The 15,328-nt window shown below is 37.7% G+C and overlaps 2 protein-coding genes across 3 annotated transcripts in view; one reads left to right on the forward strand and one right to left on the reverse strand.

Moving 5' to 3' along the window:
• Nucleotides 1–15,328, forward strand: part of syn2b (synapsin IIb) — a 94,174-nt gene that overhangs the window by 65,657 nt on the left and 13,189 nt on the right. Inside the window, exons 4-5 of the mRNA XM_085406771.1 lie at nucleotides 2,397–2,553; nucleotides 2,784–2,873. Coding sequence (XP_085262897.1) covers nucleotides 2,397–2,553; nucleotides 2,784–2,873 — 247 coding nt within the window. The remainder of the gene's footprint in view (nucleotides 1–2,396; nucleotides 2,554–2,783; nucleotides 2,874–15,328) is intronic.
• Nucleotides 3,552–14,910, reverse strand: LOC146670072 (metalloproteinase inhibitor 4-like). 2 transcript variants are annotated; one of them, XM_085406769.1, is made up of 5 exons: nucleotides 14,394–14,906; nucleotides 7,227–7,324; nucleotides 6,512–6,626; nucleotides 6,000–6,124; nucleotides 3,552–5,655 (listed from the first exon to the last, which is right to left on the reverse strand). In XM_085406769.1, the coding sequence occupies exons 1-5, from the start codon at nucleotides 14,530–14,532 to the stop codon at nucleotides 5,458–5,460; spliced, it is 675 nt and encodes a 224-aa protein (XP_085262895.1). In that variant the 5' UTR covers nucleotides 14,533–14,906; the 3' UTR covers nucleotides 3,552–5,457. The 2 variants fall into 2 exon arrangements, with proteins under 2 accessions (XP_085262895.1, XP_085262896.1); XM_085406770.1 differs by having other exon boundaries at nucleotides 5,454–5,655; nucleotides 5,996–6,124; nucleotides 14,394–14,910.

The following is a 15,328-nucleotide window of genomic DNA, read 5'->3' on the forward strand; positions in this document are numbered from 1 at the left end:
ATTAGGGATAGTGGTAAAAGTGACTGACTCAATACAAAGCAGTACACTACAAGGATGTATGTGAGTTGGAATTTATGCATAAATTACTAGCGGGTGGGTTTGTAGACAGAAAAAAGATAATAAGAAATGTAAGCTCTGTCTCATCTCCACTTTACCTGAGTGGGATTGGCTTGCTCCAAAAACCCAGTGCATGCATGGCCAGAGTATGCCTAACGTCTGCAGATTCGTTTTCAAATTGTGCATGTTGCATCTATGTGAATACATCGTTTATACATGTGACAACCATCGCTTTTGTTTCATTTCATACTGAAAGCTTGTTTGGATGGCTGTGGCTTTCTTGGCAACATCGAATGAGGGTAGTACTGATGAGCCTTACTGCCAGTAATGAAGAGGCTACAGTCACATTAATTGCTCTGTCCTCTCCACCAGAGTCTTTTAGTTTGTTGGAGTGTCTGATTAGTATTCTCAGTGCATGAAGAGCTGGTGGTGGTCACACTGCGGCAGAGTTTTCACTCTCTGTCTGTCTTCTTTCACTCCTCTCTACATCTCTTTCTTCACTGTATTCTTTCTCACACCTCTCTCTCTGCTTTTCCTCACATTCCCTCGCTGTCATACGTGCATGCAGGGACAAAAGAAAAAATAACAGGAGTCATGTCCTGTCAGCGTCAGCCGTTCAGTGAGTTGAACTGCACTGAATATTGTTTCTGACCTTAACCCTCTGGTCATAAATTGCTTCTCTGAGCTTCAGTGCTGTGGGTGTTTTTGTATGGAGACCTACACAGTTTCAAATGTAGAATATTACAGAAAATCAACAAAAAAGACTTTAAATCAATAAAAGCCCCACTGGGAATATATTACTCTCTGCAATTTAGCATTTATTTCTTTTCACTTGTGCATAACAATCCCTCATTACCTCTCAGTAGTTAGATTTTACTGCACTGCAGTCCTCATCAATGTTAACTGTGCACAGCCACCTCTCTGACAGTAGTATTTTCACCACCTTCATTTTCACCTGCCATGATGGGATTTCCCAGCAGGACAGAATGTGTGCAAGGCTCAAACAGCTTCTTGCCCACCCCAGTTTTACCTCCGGCTTGGGGCAGTAAAATAACTTGAGGTTTCAATGTTATACCAAGAAAAAGCAAGGTGAGACATACAAGTAGTAAAACGCACTGTTTTCTAGCAGCTAATTTAAGTAGCAAAGTATTTGGGTTGTCCAAAATTTTATGAAGGGGAGGAATATAAGAGAAATATGTCATAATTTAGAGTTACTACATTGTTGATTGGTTACTTTTGAATATGTTTTTATTGGCAAATATAGTGTTTAATGTTTCAAACGTAATGTTTCCCTTTATCAATGCTGGGACTTTTTTTTCTGACAGCAAAACAAAGATGTCAGGTTTATTGCAGTGGAGCTTTTAAATGGAGACCTTTTTTTCCTATTCTGTTTCTGCAGTAGAAAGCAGTTTGCATTTTTTCCACACAGAAATCAATCAGACAATCAATAAAGAATCAGAACTCTAAGCAGAACTAACAATTGCACAGGTATCGATACAATTGTGTCCGTGTTAATCTCTGTTTAGCAGTGGCAAAGAAGTAAAAGCAGATTTTTTTTTTGTTGATTGATTAAATGCTCAAAACAAGACTCGAATTATTATTAAACGACTAATTATAGTGTTTAAACTAATTCTAAGATCCTTTCTGAGAGAAACTTTTATATACAGTAATTTAATGGGTATGTGTTTAGTTAACTATCTTCTGCCCCCTTTTATAATCTGCTCATGCTTTAGGTAATGTATTCAAACATGAAAGGTCATTTCGACCACAAGTTTTCATCCAAACTGACTGTTTGAAACATCCAAGTAGAGACTCCACACAAAGCAAAACAAACCTTTCTCACTCTCCGTGTGGACACAGAAGATAACTGTGATGTTTTGAGTTGCTGGTAATGCTTATCAGTGGGCTGTGTCATTTTACTGTACACATAATGTGATACATTTAATTTCAATTAAGTACATGAGACTTATTTTATCTTCATGTATTATTCAAAGAAAGATTCTCTCATAAGAGTGCTTCAAAGATGAGAATCTACTCTTTGAGGAGAGATCTAAGTTTGTATTTGTATTTTTGCGCTTCATTTTTTGTTCATGGATAAACCTAAGCTTATTTGTTTTGTAGCTGTGCGAGTTTACTTACTTTTTCATAATCTTTGTCATTTTCCATCCAAAAGTGCACCTTATGCCCTCCAGTTTTATTTTAATAAAAACAGCAACACCCTCATGTCGCTTTTCTGTGGCTTTGATCACACAAGAACTCGTGAATATAAGCACAGAACGCCAAGAAACCAAACGTATCCATTTATTCTTTATTCACCTGCCTTTATTTTTGCATTCCAGGTCATTCAGGCCTGACTTTGTGTTGGTGCGCCAGCATGCCTTCAGCATGGCCCAAAACGAGGATTTTAGGAACTTAATCATTGGTCTTCAGTATGCTGGCATTCCCTCAGTCAACTCTCTGGACTCCATCTACAACCTCTGTGACAAACCTTGGGCTGTAAGCAATTTCAACAACACAAATTTACAGCTGTAATTATCTAAAGAGTATTTTAATCACTCTACATCATAATTGTACGATTTTTTTTAAGTTGTCAGTTAGGAGACTCATGTAGAATAAACACCTAACAGAGTGCAAACATTATAACATTATTACTATATGATTAATCTGCATATATTTCTTACGTATGCACCATATTGCTGCTTCTCTCTTTTTTTCTTATCTTCTAGTTTTCCCAGCTGATCAACAATCAGAAGAGGTTGGGTTCAGATAAGTTCCCGCTCATTGATCAGACCTTCTACCCCAACTACAGAGACATGGTAATGCTATTTTCTGCTTACTGCACACTGTAAACTGTGTTGTGTTTCAATTTGAAGAACACTCACACCTCACTGCGATCTGGAGCTGGCATGTGGCAATGTGATGTGCAGATTATTATATAATATATTGTATTTACTAATTTACAGTAATTGCCTGTTTCAGCGAGCGACAGTCTCTGAAAGGACAAAACAGTGTAGCGCATCAATTAAGTTTCGGGATGCCTGTCAAGTTTTTTTCAGTTTTGACGTATTTTTAGCAGAAACACTACAACACCATTGCACAAATCCTTGCTGTATATATGCATCTGAGCTTATGAGAACATAATAACAATATGAGAAAGGTAAGTATTTTTGTTTTTTAAACAAAGATGGGCTAAAAACTGTTGTACAGTACAGTGAAAATCCATGGGTTTTTATTATACGTATAAGAAAGGAGATGGTGCCTATTTCCCTCTTGCATTTTACTTACCAGATTTAGTAAAGCATTCATGTGGTATAATATAGAGGTAGGATTTAAGACACATTGACTTTTTTAAAAAGTGTCATTAAGTAAAAGTCGCGATTAATCTATCTGAGCTCTTGCTGAAGTCCTGCAAGGTTTATTTTCTTTGATGTTTGGTAGCTGAGGAGAATTTCTAAAAAAAAAAAAAAAAAAGCACATGACACACAGGTCATCTGAGACATTTTATATACAATCTTTTTTGGTACATGGAAATAAAAAAGACTCTATTCGGACAGAAACACATAAATACAAACCCGAACAGGTCTTACAGTATAAAACAGACATGAAACTGCTTAATGCTTCACTAAAGCCATACAGTTAGGATGCATTACTATCATTTTACTATGTTCAAATTGACAGAATCCAATGTACAAATGACTGCGTAGTGCAGGTTAAATGTAAGTAGTTATTGTTAAATGTGACCATAATACGATGTCGAGACATTCTTGATGTTGATGTTCACAATGCATTTTAATCTGTATGACTTTAGTCATGAACAAGACAGGGGTCAACTCACACTTCTTACTGAGTTATTATATTGAGTAATTTTAACTGTTAATTATTGTTCATTCAAGGTTGTCAGCTATTTCTCTTTTTTGCTGGTTTTGTCAATTTTGAGATGAATCCACTTCCTCTTACTTTTTTACTTTTGTTTTAGGTGAATTGAGCCTTGTCTTGTTAAATCATTTCCTCTATGCAGAGGGGGGCAGGCTTGGCTTCTACAGACGGCAGTGCAGTTGTTAAAGCGCTGGATTAGATTTTTTGGCACAGGAAATAGTACAACCAATGAAACTAAACACACAAAAACACAAGAGAAGAATCTATATGCTATAAGAACAAATATTGTTAGCATTTAAAATGTTAATTGTCACAAAATACAATATTTACAGTCTCATAAATTTGAGGGGGAAAAACTGTGATTAAGGTGAACGAGACTCGTAGTGTATATATAATTCCTGCATCAGATTTAGTAAAAATATAATTAATTCGAGAATGTCAGTGGTGCTTTGCGGCGTGTATACCGTACTATGAAAAGGTTTTAGGCACTTTGATTTATTATGCATTACACAATGCCATTTTTATGGGGCCCAAATTCAGTATGCAGCATGAAACAAAATAAAGAAGCATCTCAAAGAACAATCGTTAGAAGAACAAAGAGTCCTGCAACAGATGGTATGGTCCCCATAGAGCCTTGGAGTCTGAATCATGGAGTCTGAATGGGTTTACATTAAGTGACAAAAGCAATGGAGACAGGCTAAATCCAGCAGAACATTGGAAAAATACTCAGAAACGCTTAGAACTGTACTGAGGTTACCACTGAAAAGTACACTAACATACAGGCACCCTTTGCCTTGGATTTACATGCGGAAACATTGCCCACACCAGATATGGATCAATTCATAAAAATGTAAAAATAAAAATAATTTTTTATTGTAGACTTTTGAAAGAGACTTTCAGTTTTTTAGTGCCTAAACCTTCCACACAGATTTGTATATACTGTGTACTTTTATTTGTATTGACAGTTAGCAGATACTATTTAAAGATATTCACTCCCAGGAGGTGTGAAGGAAAAAGAGGGGAAAGGAAAGCTGCTGCAGTGGGTCTGGAATTGGTTCAGAAAAGGTTGCGACAGCTTCCTTCTATTATTTATTTACCATTTTTGTTTCCTGATATAACTTTGTCTTATTTTTGCAGCAAATGAACACCTTTATGCTTCATACTTCATGCATAAACAAATGTAAGGCCTTGTATAATTTTATTCATTTGCCTTCAGGTAAAAAAACGGTCTAGATCAAATGATGAGTCTAATCTGGCGTGAGAGAAAGAAGATGATTCACTGGAGTGCTGCAGTTTGGACAGATTTTCCAAGATTTACTGTAACAACCACTCAAAGCTCACGGTTACATTATGCTCCCTCAGATTTAATATTCGCCCAAATTTTTTTTAATGAAATCAGTTGCTGTTTTCAACCCCAGATCTGATCTACATAAGCCAAAGCAGGGTTTTGTTTTTTCGTTTTTTGTTTTTTTCATGAGGCATATTGGGAAACATATTGAGTAAAATGAATCTCAGAATTACAGGTCAAGGGTCAGTCATGTCAAAGAAGTCTTTCTCAGATGGAGGCCCACCCCGGTACCAGCTACAGCTTGTGTCAGAGCGGCGGATGCAAGCGTACTGCCGAGCCTGCTCGCCGTTTAGGCTGTTATCCAGCAGCCAGTCAGTCCACAAGCACTCGTTTTCTCCTGTAGATGCACACGGCACTGTGTAACAGGTGTTGATCTAAGAAGAAGAGAAGAATAATCGATTCGTCATCTCATCTCTCATCTCATCATTTATTAGTGAAGTAGGTCTCCCGTGTATTATGGATTACAGTTATGCAAAGGTTGGAAGAGAAAACAATGTTCACACATTTTAGACAAAATAAAAACAAACAATTTTTTTTTGAATATAGAGAGACGGAAAAGAGGCAAAGCAGCAGGAACAGATGAGAAGAGTGGCCTTTCTGCTGTAACAGCTGTTACACTGTTTCTTTAGTCTAAGCTCATGAAGACGTCTCTGACACAGACAGATGAGTGTGAGAATGATAAATATGTATGCATAGAGAATTGACAGTCCTTACTCACTCTGCATTCACAGCCCATCTGGTATCTATAGTTGAGATTCTTCTTTTGCGACACTGATAAGTTGTCCCAAGACTCTACCAGATCACACTGGCCAATAGAAATCCTCCCATCACTCCACATGCTCCCTGTTTGGTGACATCAGCATTTAGCCTTGCATTCAGTAGAATAGATTAAATAACTATTGCTGTGTCCAAAGGCCTCCATAAGAATCTTAATACTCCTAATGATAAACCAAATTTTTAAGAGCTTCATTGGTATACAGCTTTAACCTAGTGTTTTGGTTGATGATTGTCTCACCTTGTGGAATAAACCTTACACTGGGTGGTGGTCTAATGAATTTGTTTAGCGCTGTCCCCGGCAGACAGGAATCAGTCTCAGTGAAAATGAATAGTTTCACTCCCAAAAGAAAAGCCATTTAGGAAAATTTCTCTCTTTACTGGTCACAGCACCAATGTACCAACTTGTTTTTTCTTTCAAAGCACAATATAAAAAAGTTTCATTGCATACTGTACCTGAGAGCAGATACCCTGCCTTATTGTTGGAGTCCAGCTTGACTCCACACAGCGATGAGAAAACTGGAGTGTACACATACTGGATATCCTTAGCCTTGTCAAAACCTTTGAACATCTAGATACAGATGAGAGGAAAAGAGCAGAAACGTTTTGTACTTTTTAAGAATGGGCTTGGCATAATGTAAATTTAATGCAGTACAGTATGTGCAGCAACAGTGTCGTGCAGGAGGAATAATAAAAGAACTCTAGGTTTCCAAATTACAGCAGCAGAGAACATCCTAGTGCTTAAAATCCAAATGTGCAAATGAAAGTGTTGCATATTTATAATGAGCAGACATTTTTATGAAGAGCAAATGTTAATCCTGTTCAGTAGTCATTATTAACACCATGAGGTCATGTGGAGATAGACATTTGGAACATTTCAGCTTGATTTCTTTTCTCATTGCTCTAAAAATATTTGGACATTTTGCCTTTATTTGACAGTTAACACAGGGACAGGAAGCACTTAAAGACAGAGGGGAGTTTGATGTCAAACAAAGGTGGGAAATCAAACGGTGGATGTTATACTGTTATGTGTGTGCCATTGAGACATTTAACATGCATGATACATTTTACTTTATAGGGGGCAGGCTATATGTAGCTCCACATAAACCACACAGTTTAAAAAGGGAGGGGGGGGGGGAAATGGATATGTGTGCATGACCAGGGCTCTCACCTTGATCATTTTTATTTCGTATTGGATCATCTTCATGTAAGGTGAGGAGCTGTTGCTAGGCGACACAATCTTCTCTCCAGATATCTTGGCTCTTATCACTGTTTGGGAAACACAGAAAAAAACAAGGATTAGGATCCTGCAAGTAAATCCAAGATAAGATAAGAACATTGTTTGCATACAAGAAACAATGAAAAACCTGTGCAGATAGATAGATAGATAGATAGATAGATAGATAGATAGATAGATAGATAGATAGATAGATAGATAGATAGATAGATAGATAGATAGATAGATAGATAGATAGATAGATAGATAGATAGATAGATAGATAGATAGATAGATAGATAGATAGATAGATAGATAGATAGATAGATAGATAGATAGATGGATGGATGGATGGATGGATGGATGGATGCATGTCCTCTCAGTAGTGATACAGGATGTGTCCTCCTCTCCTCTGGGAGGGAAATCAAAACCCACATGGAATAACAAGTAGCTCTCTGCTTGATCACTCCCATTAACTACCAAGTCCTCTCCACAAGCACATACTGTATGTGAAGTATGAGTATATACTTCACTGTGCATACACACACAGCACATTTTAATGTTACAACCTCTGAGAATATTAATCATAATCAAAACATTATTAACACTGATTACTTTAAGCAACCTGACCCGAATATTAGAGGCTTTATGTATACTGAGCTATTTTTCTCTTCCACCAAGCACATTGAATCTACATTTTTAGACATAGGCAAGGGCTGTAATGATGACTGACAAATTAATTTCACTGTTAGATGTTTCTTTTTCAGACTGATAACATACTGGTAAGGCAATCAATCAAAGAGAACTGACTTTATTATTATACATCTGAGGTTCAATTTAATGAAAAGTGAAAAGCAGTGGCATCACAGAAAAATGTATGTGACAGCTACTTATAAGAAAGTGAGTTAAAAACATGCATGGAGTGTTTCTTTTCTTTTACCATAATCGACAAGTGCTACCACGTTCAGATTACTAGATTACTGCTTACATTAGTAACACAGTGTTAAAGTTTGTAATATGTTATGGTTGCATTTCACATTACATTAAAAACTGGCCTGTCAGTGACTAATGAATCTCCAGCAGAATGAGGCGTCTATATGAGCTAATTCTCACCCTCAACACATTGTAATGGGTTTTTTTCAACATGCAGCGCAGTATGATGGACTTTTTGTTTGGAATTCCCTTCATGTTTGAAGGTAAATGTGCTCTGTAATAGCACTAAAATCCACTTAATTTGCTGTAACAAGTTTGGCGTTGTAACATTTCAAAAGGGTGAATTTTAACCCTGGTCACGAATAAGCCTTTCATAAGCCGAACTATGTAGCTTGTGTGGCTAAATGCCGTATATATAGCCATATCAGAGGGAAAATCAGTGCAGGTATTACAGTAAAAACACTTCTTTTTGAAAGCAGTTGGGTCACAGTTTTATACACATGCAAAGGCTCGATAAACATGTCCATCAATGCCTCATCAAGCAACTTGTAATAAAAAATCTTTACCAAACTAACATGATAAAACTAAGGATATTTCCTCTAGTTCCTTTCGGTAACTAAATTGTTATTTTTCACTTCTCGTTTTAGTTTTTAGTTTAGTTTTCATTAACTATAACAATCTTGCCCTGAATGTATGAGTGATAAAGGCGTACCCACTACACCAGTATGTAAAGAGTTGTGTTGTTTTATCAGACAGAATAATATTGACCAAATACACTGGGTATTTCTTGTCCTAAAAGCATTTGTGCTTTTTCTCTGTGAAGATATTCTGCATGATGGATAATATCCTATATAATGAGGATATAATATATAATATCCTTTAATGAATTCCCTGTAAATTCATCTCCCACATCTATTCTCTGTAAAAGCAGGAGTACAGTCCCTTGTAGTGCAATGGTGAAAGAGAGGGGGGAAAGGAGCCAGAAGTGAATTGAGTAACCTTTGTGAAATCATGAAAGAGAGAGAAAAGTAACAGTGTTAGGGAGAGGGAGTGAAAGTGTGAACCTCACTCTCGCACACAGCTAAGCAAACGTCCTCGCTTGTTTTTTCTTTTCGCTCGACACATAACTGTGCCACGGTTTTGTGTGCTGGTAAGAGGAGGAGGAGCTCAGCATGTTCTGTGAAATTGGCTCAGGAGAAATAAAGACTTTTTTTTGTTCATCAAACACACAAGTGGAAAGATGGGCAGGCAGACAAATATGTGCGAATCCGTATAACGCTTTAATCGTTACACTGCTTGCAGCAAAAGAGCTGATCAAGGAACCTTCATACATTACCTTATAGAAAATGTCAGGGAGCATGACTGTAGATGCCTCTATGCTATTTGATATTCTTCATTGTTACACTGCATAATTCATAACCGGAGGCTCAGATTCGGTGTGGTAATACATTTGAAAGCATTAGACTTGCAGCCATGCAGTAGTTTTCTTGGGAATAGCTGCTGTAGTTGATAACTTGATCATCTTGGCATTATCCAAAACTTTACAGTGACCACGTTCTCTGTAGTACCTTACCTTACAGTCTGACCCCTACAAAGACACACCTGCCCATTAACCCACCTACTGTGTATACACACATGCAGCTGCAACCTCAAAAAATGTCAGCAGAGTTTGGTTTGATTAATTAGCTGTATTTGTTTAAGTAGGCACTGTCAAAGCTTGAGCTGTAGACGACTACATCTACAGCTACTACTGAATCTTTTCACTTTCTATCTATTATATTTGATCAAAGTTGTTCTTTTTTATCATAATATCAAGTTAGTACATTGAATGTGGCACTAGTAAAATAATAGGTTGTACGAAAGGTTAATGTAAAAAGTTTGATGTGTTTAACATTCTGAAAGGATACATTATAACCGAGCTCACAGGGTATTAGGAGACCTGTTACTTTTGATACTAAAATACATTTTGAAGCTGATATTTTTGTATTTCAGCTCAAATATCTGTATGCAAGATTACAGTATTATTTAGTTAATATTTTATGTATTTAGTTAATAATTTAGCTTAGGTATGTGAAGCTAAATCATTATAGATTAAGGATTTTTTTTAAATTCTGGTTACCGCACAGGAGCCCGTGTATATATGTATATATTCTTGCATGAATTTATTTTCATAAGAATCTTTCAAGGATTTCTCAGTCCTGCTCTATTGTGATGTAAAGTGTGTGCATGGTGGTACACACACACACACACAAAGAAACATGTCTCAAGATAGACAAAGTACTTTGGAAAATTAGCTGTCACTCTGTGTGCCGTATTAATGGTCAGCAGTATACCACGGAATAGATATGTTCTGTGGAAAGATCAAAGAATTTGCAGTCTTGGCTTTGGTCGTGTGTCAGTGCCAAAATAGAATCTATAGCTAACCAGCCAGGTTGGTGATTTTGATCTTTAATTGAGGAACTATTGGTTGGGTAAGGAAAAGAAAAATTCTATTGGATTTGCAAGAAGCCATAACATTTTTTGGAAAGTGCATTCCATGAGATATACTTAAGAAATTGTCTATAATAATAAGTGAATTGCAAAACCTTCCAAAACAGTTGTCTTGGCCTAGATTATCTGAAATGTTTACCCCCACACCCCCACCCCGTCTTTGAAGTGTACACGCTGGGTTACCAGCTAATTTCAGTTACTGCAGCTGTGTTATGAACGGGAATAAGGACAGGCACGCCTGCTGAGTGAAAGTAGCTGTGCATCTGCCCCACAGTTTCATAACCAAAGAGAAATATTGCAAACTTGTACCATGAGAACCTATCTGTAGTAAGTAACTTCCCCCTCCAAGATGAATCGGCACCCTTGTCATGCTCACAAAGCTGGACTGTCAGTGGGCTTTCACACTGATATTGTTAGTATGCAGACCATTAGACCAAGCCTATAGACATGGAAATGAAGTGGGGAGAGACTGGGGAAAGAGAGAGAGCGAGAGAGATGGAGTAGGCTGAGTTGGCATGGCTTGGCCTCTGTCCAACAAACAGACACTCGCATGCACACAATGTCAAATACACAAACATGGCCAGGGAACCGTCCAAGGTTTGTCCAGATGGGATATTACTCAGATGTTGAGCTTTATTCAAAGAGCTCATCGACTCTGACAGCACTGTCAGGTCAGCTAAAGGACACCACCAGCCTACTCTTAGAAAGCAACCAAGGATGGCCTCAGGTGCCACCAAGTGAAACACGTTTTTTTATTTCGATTTTGAGTCTCCTTTTTTGTTATGCATCGGTCCAGAAAATTATATCCTATCTGAAAAAGGCCCAGTATCCATATCCATTAAGAGACAGGCACATACTTTTGGAACTAAAAACTTGCCACAGTTCAAAAGAATTTTCAATTATCTTTAGTAATTCTTCTGAATTTATGCACAACTTATGTAAAAGTTTTTTCATGTGATACAACCTTTGTAAGAGTTCACGCAATAAGTGTGTGCTGAGTTGGAGTTTCATCTGGGCTCATTTTTATCATTTATTTTTACTTACTGTTTACATTATACACCTATTGTCAATGCCACTAAATATTACATGACTTTAAAATATAGCTATGGTGCTATGGTACCAAGGTGCGGACGATCTCTTTGGGGACATATGCCATTTAGCCTTTTTTCACCGCTCTAAATCTAGAATTTGTATTGATCAATTTTGTTTTGTTTCTGTTCTGACCCATGGTTAGATTATTCACTGTATGTTAAAAATCGATGTAACTACCAGCAGGGGGAGACAGTTTGAGTTTTGCCTGGGTGGCTCCACAGTGTAGTTAAGTGAAAAATTCCTGGTTTGATCCTGGAGGAGACAAAAATCCCTTTGGTACAGAGTCAAAAAGGGCATCAGCCTTAAAAAAAAAAGAAAAGAAAACCACGTGACACTGCAGTGACCCCTTGTGAATAAGCAGCCAAAAGTAACTTGTTTTTATATAGAAGCCAATGGAAAAATGACCTTTGACCTCTGCCCCAATGTTTTTGTCAAATAAGTGTCCAGATCAAAGCTAAGCTCCCCTCACGAGGTGCAGTGCTGGGAAAAAGTACTTTTACCTTTCCTGATTTTTTTTCCGTTTTTTTTAAATTGTCACACTTAAATGGATCAGATCATTGTCTTAATAATAGACAAAGTGAACCCAAGTAAATACAAAATACAGTTTTTAAATGATCATTTCAAGGGGGGAAAGCTATTCTACCTGGCTCTGTGTGAAAAAAGTAATTGCCCCCCTAAACTTAATAGCAAGATTGTGCCATCAAAGTGTTTGTGATAACTGACAATGATGGCAATCTTTCACATCACTGTGGAAATATTTTGGCCCACTCTTCCTTGCAGAACTAATTTAATTCAGCCGTCACTGTTAAAGGTCATGCCAACGCATCTCAATCTGATTTAAGTCCAGACTTTAATAGCTTGGATAGCAATTTTCCCCACAATAAACAAAATCACCATGTAAAAACTAGATTTTGTCATTATTTGGGTTATCTTTGTGTGTATTAAAATTTGTTTGATTATCTAAAACATTTAAATGACAAAACAATGCAAAAAAAAAAAAACAACCAAAAAAACCCCAAAGCAACCAAATTATCTTTCACTGAATTGTATATTTATTTAAAACTGTGTACTTTTTTCTCAGTAGATTTTTGTTCGTTTCAGTTTTGTTGTAATCAGTAAAAGGATAAGGTAAAAATATTCTTGTCTACAAACTGCCCCTTTCTACAGAGTCCAATCTAAACACCCTGCAGATGGTGAGGTTTTGTCACAGTTTTCATCTTAGAACTATTTTTCAAAGGTTTTGCTGGATAGTTTCATGTCTAATCGACTACAACAGGAGTATTTTGTTTTTGTTTTTTTAATAAAAGGCCTACATTATGTCTGACAAGTCTCCACTATGTGAGTAATTGGTGTCCTTCAGTTGCTCTGTCAGATCTGCAACATGCTCAACAAGTCCAGGTTCAAAATATAAAGATAGCAACAGCAATAATGCTCGGTTCAAGGTGTCTCAGTGTGACTTCGCTAATCAGTGGCTGATGTCCATCTTCTGTTTACATTCTGTGGCTTATTGAATAAGCATACCTGGACAAGCAAATAAATGTGTGACAACTTAGCAGTAAGAAACCTGCTCTCTATAACCAATGATTAAAAAACAGGGCACAGCACCATGCAGCTGAAAACCAGAACATTCCAGCTTGAGATGTTATTCTGGTTAGTTCAGGTCCTCTACTAGTTTTCCTTTATAGTTTCAGGCTTTGAAGAAAGCTCAAAGAGCCAAATATTCATACTTGCAGAAATGTAATCTCAGCCATCAATGGCATGTGTCACATGTAAAATGCTGTCCTAAAAACCTTGCATTGAGATAACCAAGATCTAAATTGGCTGTTCACCTGGAGATTTTGAATACAGGTATTGCCTTTCATTTAACCCGGCCTTTGTTTTAAAAGCACTGTAGAGAAGTTGACCCTTTAAACCTAAAGGGATTTGCAGACCAACTAGAAAACATGACTAAAATAAAAGCAATTTCCTCTTCTCTCTCTCTGTCTCCCTCTCTCCTCTGCTGGAGTGTAACCTTTGACCAAAGCACATACTCCAGCTTTCCACACTCTGGAGCCCAGTACTCAAAGTCAGAGCAGAGTGTTGGTTTTGGCTTGTGCTTAGACAAGAAAGAACTGGATGACGGGGGCGTCGGGCAGAGAGACAGGCACACAGACAGACGGACGGACAGAAAGTAGGCCAGGACTTTTTTTTTTTTTTTAGGGGTTGTTTTTACGTGAGTGACAAAAGGAAGGCGCTAATTTCTTAAAACAGATAGCACACAAGGAAAAGTTCATGTTAAGAGAAAAACTGCATCCAAATCAACTTATTGAAATACTGCTATAAATATCAACCATGAAATTATGTTCAGATAACTCACGTTTTCTATGAATAATAATCATAATAATCAAGCTTAGCCATGAACCTCTATTGATTAGTTCTTGTAAAACTAATTTTGCACTGTGGATTGATTTTTTCCCCCTAAAAGCATGTAATTAATCTGATCAGTAATCCAAATAATTAATTGGTTTGTCAATATGTAAGGACATTGTCCAGATTAAAATAAATAAATAAAGCATGCACCTATTTTCACACATATAACCTTGGTTATTCTAAATTTCAATAACTTACCAATCTCAGCACTGCAAAAGAGCTGTTGTGGGTGTGCTGGGTGGCAGCTGCATCCCTCCACAACTTCCTCCAAGCCTGCACCAAGCAAAATGAGCACCCAAAGCCCCAGACACACACTCCGCTCCTGGGACACGGCCATGATGACTCTGGCTACCTCTGACCGCTCCACCACTTGATGAAAGCTCGGCAACCTCTTGTGATCCTGTTAAGTTCCCCTGGAAGAAAGTCGGGTGGGCAGTCGGCAAGAGGGCAGGGTGATAGATAAGACGGTGGGGTCGAAGTGGTAAGATGAGCTCTGCTGAGCCGAAAGGCAGCTGTGGATAGAAATGTTTTCATAAGTTTAAAGTAAACCTATGAATTCAAGCTGCAGTGAAGGGAAGGGAAGGCTGCTGCTACTGTTGCTGCTGCTGCCACTGCTCTCTTTTCTCTTCTCCTCTCTCCCTCTCTGTAGACAATACGCAGAGGAACTTACAATAGTTGGATCCCCTCACACTCTGGTCTTGAATGCTGAGAGGGTCGCACACAGGGAGCCTCTTATGTGCTCAACAATTTAGGGACAGCCTCCTCTAACGCAAGAAGAAAAACTACCATCCTTTGGCTCTTCTTCTGCCCTCTTTTGATGTCCTCACTCTCCTCCCATAGGCTGGCATAGGTCTCATTCACTTAGTCATAGTTTCATGTTTCATGTAATCACATCCACTTGGGAGATTAGGTTTGGTTTTTGGATTTTGTTTACAGAGCTGCAGTGGATCTGTGTACATACACGATTCCCGGAGGATGAGTCCCGCTGATTTTGGTGGTTCCCTGACTTGTCCTCTAGCACCACCATGAGCATCACATGTTAGGATTTTGCTGAAATAAAGACACATTTCTTTGTTATTTTTGCACAGTGTTCATGTGACTTTCATAAGATGTTTATTGGCATTATTTGAGGA

This window comes from Rhamphochromis longiceps, linkage group LG5 (genome assembly GCF_057381845.1).
Source record: "Rhamphochromis longiceps isolate RC_006_pf linkage group LG5, R_longiceps_female_GT1.1, whole genome shotgun sequence".
NCBI lineage: Eukaryota > Metazoa > Chordata > Actinopteri > Cichliformes > Cichlidae > Rhamphochromis > Rhamphochromis longiceps.